Source organism: Centroberyx affinis, unplaced genomic scaffold, assembly GCF_046629955.1.
Source record: "Centroberyx affinis isolate AG114_WGS23_722 - 3 ecotype Tasmania unplaced genomic scaffold, CSIRO-AGI_Caff_v1 ptg000576l_1, whole genome shotgun sequence".
Classification (NCBI taxonomy): domain Eukaryota; kingdom Metazoa; phylum Chordata; class Actinopteri; order Beryciformes; family Berycidae; genus Centroberyx; species Centroberyx affinis.
The window spans coordinates 22,668-28,667 of NW_027279216.1; the positions used below are offsets into that span (position 1 = coordinate 22,668).

At 43.1% G+C, this 6,000-nt stretch overlaps 1 protein-coding gene across 1 annotated transcript; it reads right to left on the reverse strand.

Moving 5' to 3' along the window:
- Nucleotides 1-3,038: 3,038 nt before the first annotated feature.
- On the reverse strand, nucleotides 3,039-4,682 carry LOC139643196 (helix-loop-helix protein 2-like). The gene is made up of 2 exons (XM_071518378.1): nucleotides 4,588-4,682; nucleotides 3,039-3,436 (listed from the first exon to the last, which is right to left on the reverse strand). Exon 2 carries the CDS (start codon nucleotides 3,411-3,413, stop codon nucleotides 3,039-3,041), a length of 375 nt encoding a protein of 124 aa, XP_071374479.1. The 5' UTR covers nucleotides 3,414-3,436; nucleotides 4,588-4,682.
- Between the last annotated feature and the right edge of the window lie 1,318 nt (nucleotides 4,683-6,000).

Genomic DNA, 6,000 nt, shown 5'->3' on the forward strand with positions numbered 1-6,000 from the left:
AATTATAGTGGATGCAGGGCTTTGCCATGCTGTAGGGACACTACCCATTGTATAAAAAAGAAGAGCGTAAACATTCAATAAATGTTAGGTTTTATTGACAATAATAATTATATTAATTAATAATATTATTCTTCCACCGTGGGATACAGTTCTTCGACAGTAACTAAACCAGTAGTTTTAAATCCCAGTCCTCAAGACCCAGAGCCCTGCTGGTTTTCATTCTAGTCATCTAATCAGGGTTCTGATTTACACCTGGCTGCCAGGTGAATGAAATTAACTGCAATTAAATGCAATTAGCTGTCTGGTAGGATAGAAAATCAGCAGTACTCTGCGTCCAGGATTGAAAACCAATGAGCTCAACTAAATGGTTGCTAAGCCACACCACTGTAGGTCAGGGGTCATCAATCCTGGTGTCCTGCAGGTGTTTGCTCCTCCGTGGCAGTTAATGAGCCACACCTGGTGTCAGGTAGATACAAACAGATGTGGCTCATTAACTAACAAAAGTCTGCAGGACACAGGAAACCGGAGGAGGACCGGGACTGATGACCCCTGCTTGTAAGTGTTCCTGGTATGAGTGACTCCGCCCTCACACACACACACACACACACACACACACACACACGAATAGAATTAAAGAGCAACTCAACACTAAATCATATAAGGCAGAAAACACCAATCAGTGATGTCACAGCAGGTGTTTTGCATCAGCTGTCAGAGGCAAAACACCTGCTTTGACGTCATTGATTGGGGCGTGGCCAGAAGTGCAACATGCTTGAAAAATTTCAAGTGCAGTGCAACAACGATTCTCTGCCCAATGTGATTTAGAGTTGATGTGCTCTTTAAGGCCCATGCGCTTTTTTGAAAGGCCTCTATAAAAAGCAGGATAATATAAGCCATAGGCAAAAGGTGCAAAATTCTCTTGAAAACAGATTAGCCTATCTGCAGTGGCCTAGGATAAGAAAAAAAAATCTAAAATATACCAATCAGGAGAAACATATTCAAAAAAATCAGTTTGAAAACTTACATTTTAGAATTTCAACCTTCTACAGTTTAATTTTCCCCCATGATGAACCATGAATCATCCACCAGGCACTGCCAGGCAGCCAACAGAGGGCGGTGTTGCTCCTTCCAAACCGGCACATGGCCTTTGGCGAGTCACCACATTGAAGAATATCACATATCGAAGCATGACATTTTGCGAGAAAATGTCTATAATGTAACCTCCAAACCTGTTTCAACACATTCCAGCATATTCAACCTAAGGAGAAGAATCAAATCTAATTTCAAATCGTTGTGGACCCCTGGTGTGTGGCACAGCTTGACTGGAAAATAGGCCTACAGTTGTAGCCTAGTTTTAATATCTGACCTACATGGGCTATAATTATACAGAATATCATAATCACAGGTATAGGCTATAACATTTTCCCCATCCCCTTTTATATCACAATGTGGTTACAGCCCCCTCCATACCCCCCCCCCCCCCCCCCCCCCCCTCCATACCCCCCCCCCCCCCCCCCCCCCCCCCCCTCTCTCTCTCTCTCTCTCTCTCTCAGTGTGCAGACAAAGGCCTGTCACTCTTGCTGCTGGAGTGGACAGGGACAATGCCCTCTCTACCCCTTGGGCCACATTACACCGCAGAGACACGCATAAAGAGACAAGAGTAGCCTAATAGGAGCGTCTAACCCAATGGAGAGAAAAAGCAAAGGGACAAGTAGTTGTGTTGAAAGAGGCACTCAGGTTGAGGAGAATATATTCTTCGTCCCACACTAACTAATGTTATGGGTTTCAGGGATATTTTTTTAATATGGGCTAAAATCTATTTAGCCCACTATGACTGCCAGTAGTGGGCCATTTTGCATCAATATTTATATAGCTGCTTCACCCTGAATAAAAATCTACTGCTTTGCTGCGAATGTCTGGCATTAGTTTTGAGTGTTATTTTGTTCGACAGACTCTGTTGTTTCTTCTTTAGGTCCACATTGTCTTGTGTGTATGTGTGTGTGTGTGTGTGTGTGTGTGTGTGTGCGTGTGTGTCCCCGGAGACTTGGCAGACGGATGGGCCGTAATGTGGTTGTCTCGGTTCGTCTGGAGCAACACCTGCCCCATCTATGGGGGGAAAGAGTCTGTCTGCCCGCTGTGTCGCTGTCCTCTCCTCACTCAAACCACGGTGCTTATAAAGGGGACAGGGAACATGATATATAGCCTAAAACAAAACAACAAATTCAAGACATTTATTTGAAATAAGAGCCTCAACTACGACCAGGGCAAAGACATTTTTTAAAAGAAAATCTACAATCATACATTTTTCGGCTAAGTTTAAATAAACTGTAACTTTGATTTTCTTTAAAACGCAAAGTAGACCCTCTGGGCTAGGAAGGGTTAGTATATGAGTGGACAGTCCTCAACATTGCTGCAAAAAGTGTAAGCTATAAAATGTTTGTTTTTTTTAATTTTTTTTATTTAACAGTGATTTTAGTTTTAACAGTATATTTCCAACCTCATAATACCTGCAACCCAAATTCCCAGTTGCAATTGCAATTCGGCCTGCGGGACTTAATTATAGTCAATAAAAGTGCACAAAACAACAACATCCCCTCTTAAATTCTTAAATTAAGACAACTAAATAAATATTTATAAATTGGTGCAAACACAGTTATTACAAATAGCCTATAGGCCTGAACAAAAGCCGAGGCCTGCACATTTAAGTTTTCAATGAACAAATCTCCTATACAGCAGCTTTCAAAATCTACAGCAGGTATTTGCTTTCTTCGTCTTTCTTATTTGGTGACAGTAAGCCTAGTTTGAACTGTAGTCCTAAAGCAGGCTACAGGTTCCCACTGTGATGTGTTAAAAGTAGGCTATGTGTCTGTGGTACTCAATAATACGTTTATAGTGATCTTATTTTTTTTTTTTATCTCCTGTGGTATCATTGTCCTACAGTTTTGCTGTGATATTTTATTCTTCTATAAATCATTATAGGGTTTTTTCGTAGCTTCGTGGCTGACGGCGGCCTGCATGGCTGTTCGTGTCCTCACAACCTATACATCCAACACATGGTTGAGGTAGGAGATGTAACAAATCGCTAGTCGCAGGATCTCTATCTTGGACAACTTTTTGTCGGGTGGGAGCGTTGGAAGTAGCTTCCTCAGCTCTGCAAAGGCCACGTTGAAGGCCTCCACACGGATTCGCTCCCTGGTGGCGTGGGCAGATCGGTATTTGGCTGTTGCTCGCCTCCGCCGCCTCTTCTCCTCCCTGCTAAGAGCGGGCACGGTCAGGGAGCGCGCCTTACCCTCTCCATCCACGGGCTCGGCCGGCATGGGCGCGCACTCCACCTTGAAAGAGTCCAACAGGGTCTCGGTGTCCGTCTGGCCCCAGGGCAGGTCGGGCCCGGGCTGGTCTGGACTGAGCATCATCTTCTTGTCCGATTTCAAAACTCCTAAGACAAATAACAGAGGTTCAGCCAAGTAAATCGCCCAGCTGCAGTTTGAGAGTTGTGACATTACTTTGTTTAAACTTCCAGGAATAGCAAATGTGATATTGGTCATTACCACGGATGAGAGTAAAACCACTCAAACCTCACCCAGCCTTTTATTTGCGAAATAGAGTTTTCCCACCCTTTTAAACTGACACAAACGTTAATTTTATGGTAGACCTATCTATTTTTAGAATAAAGCATAATGCTTTTCTGAAAGTTTAATTGATTTTTGTTTAGATGGGTTATTGTTTTCCTTGATGATTGCCGGTACACCTGCAGTAGGTTTTAGTTTACCCACCTTTTTATTTAGCCTACCACTACATCGCTGCCTGTAGCTCGTCGTAAACTATGTGGCCAAGGTGAGACTAATCTTGCTCGTAAAGCTCGTCACGGGACAAAGGGACTTAAATCTTTGTAACTCCTGCCCCCAGGCGGCGGATCTGCACGGCGCTGTCCGCGGTGCTGAAACAGTGTCAACACTGCAGAAACATGCATTTAGTCTGGTAATGAAGCTTTTATAAAATGTTGTTTTTCTTAAAACAATAAGTAAAAAACTGCAAATCGAATCTTTTCAAGAATTTCCTTGAATCACGTGGCATTAGTGGAGTGAACCGCATTATTCTGCCTTATTTCATAATATTGACACAAAACAAACAAGTGAAGGTATCACACTCCTTTGGCATTTTCTCCACTTGTTTTAAAGAAAACAAGATTTTATAACTCGATCATGCTTGACTTAACATGGATATTGTTTTTTGCATTGAACTGTTTGTTTATATTTTCCAGAGCGCACGAGCTTGTAGGCTTAGATTTGTTTTATTCTGTTTTATTCTGTTCCCCATGCTTTAACAGCGCAAGTAAATTTTCCCCGAGTGGGTATAGCTTATGATTCTGCAATCTCTGAACTAATAAGTTAACGAAACGACAGGGAAGTTAATAATGAAATAAATCAGAAGCGAAGCTCCAGATTCACATGCTATCTGTTGGTAGAAGGAATAGCCTAAACATTTGAAACATTGCTGTGGGGCTGTTATTAGCAACATCACTAACATTTACCAAGATGCAGAGTATAAAACATTATTAATTTATATTATATTATTATTTAAACTTACCGGATACATTTAAAGAGCTAGATCCAACTGGTTCAAAAGTAGGCCTAAAAGTTGAAATAATGTATTGTCTTCATTAAGCCGCATCCCGTCTCAGAATACCAAAATACAGTCCGTGCGGTGCCTGCAGGTGTAGTAAAGTTGTCTCTTTGAGCTCCCCATCGGTCCCCATGCTTCTGTTTTTCCGGTCTTGATTCAGTTCAGTCGAGATAAAGAGCTCAAAACGGGACATGAGATTAGGTTTGAGGTCGGGTGACAAACTGCCCCGCGTCCTGTCCGTCCTCCTCCCTGTCGTTCATCATGCCAGGTGCACATCACACTGCATGCTGGCGGCTATCCTTCAGTCTGAGGTGACAGCTCGGCTTGTTGATCTGTCAGCCTCCTGCTCTCACTTTCCTCTCAACCTCGCTTGATTGTATTGTGCGCAATCTTCTCGTCCATAAAGACCGGAGTGAAGTGACGACATGCAGGATAATATGAGATGCTGTGTGTTGCCTAAACCTCTCCCCCTTTTCTCCTCCCTTGTATCTTTCATCCCCCTGTGTGCAGAGCCTCTATCAGTCAGAGTTGTCCTCTTTGTTGTTTTAGGTGGAGACATTTTTACCCATATTTGCAGCCTTATCGACTGGGCATGGATTGATTATAGTCCTAAACGTGAAACTATTACCAATAACGTGATCTTTTATAAAAATCAATCACAGTATCCTATCAGTATAAGGTCAAGTGAGCACCTGGGTCTTAATAGAAAGCAAATTGAGTGAAATGTGCCTTTATGGTCTCATTTCCAAAACACAAATTGCCTCCATCACGGATACAGGCTGAAACACCTGCTGTCGTCCGACCATTAAAACTTAAAGCCAACCATGGCAGGCAAAGCAGAGAGCAGCTCCTTTAGGCCGGCCGACTAGAAGAGGATATTTATTATGGATCCAGGGGAAGGATGGGTCAGAGCCGTGCCAGCGCTGGACGTGGTGCTGGTGACGAGATTGGGTTTTAAAAGCCCAGCGGGCCTGTATACGGCTGGGGAGCAGTAAACCATAGGACACAACAGAGAGTTTTGTCACCTCATAAGCTGTAAAATTTCACCAGGGCACCTGCTCTGCCATCTCCAGCACTTTAATAGGCCCAATGCTCATAGAGCCACCTAGTTAAGAGATGGAGGCATAGGATAAACAATCTGTAAGGGAAGTGAATAGAGGGCGGTACAGTAAAACTGCTCCTCCACTCAAGCGAGGAAAAAGAGATGGACAGCACGCTCAGTGAAGGTTACTCTACCCACAGGCGTGTAAGTGCCTTTTATTACAATAGGACATAAATATATTTTACCATATAAGATATCGTATGGTACAAAAAAAGCAGCAAAACCGCATAAAGCCTCTCCATGGATACTGTGGTTCAGTGTGTGTCTGCATATGT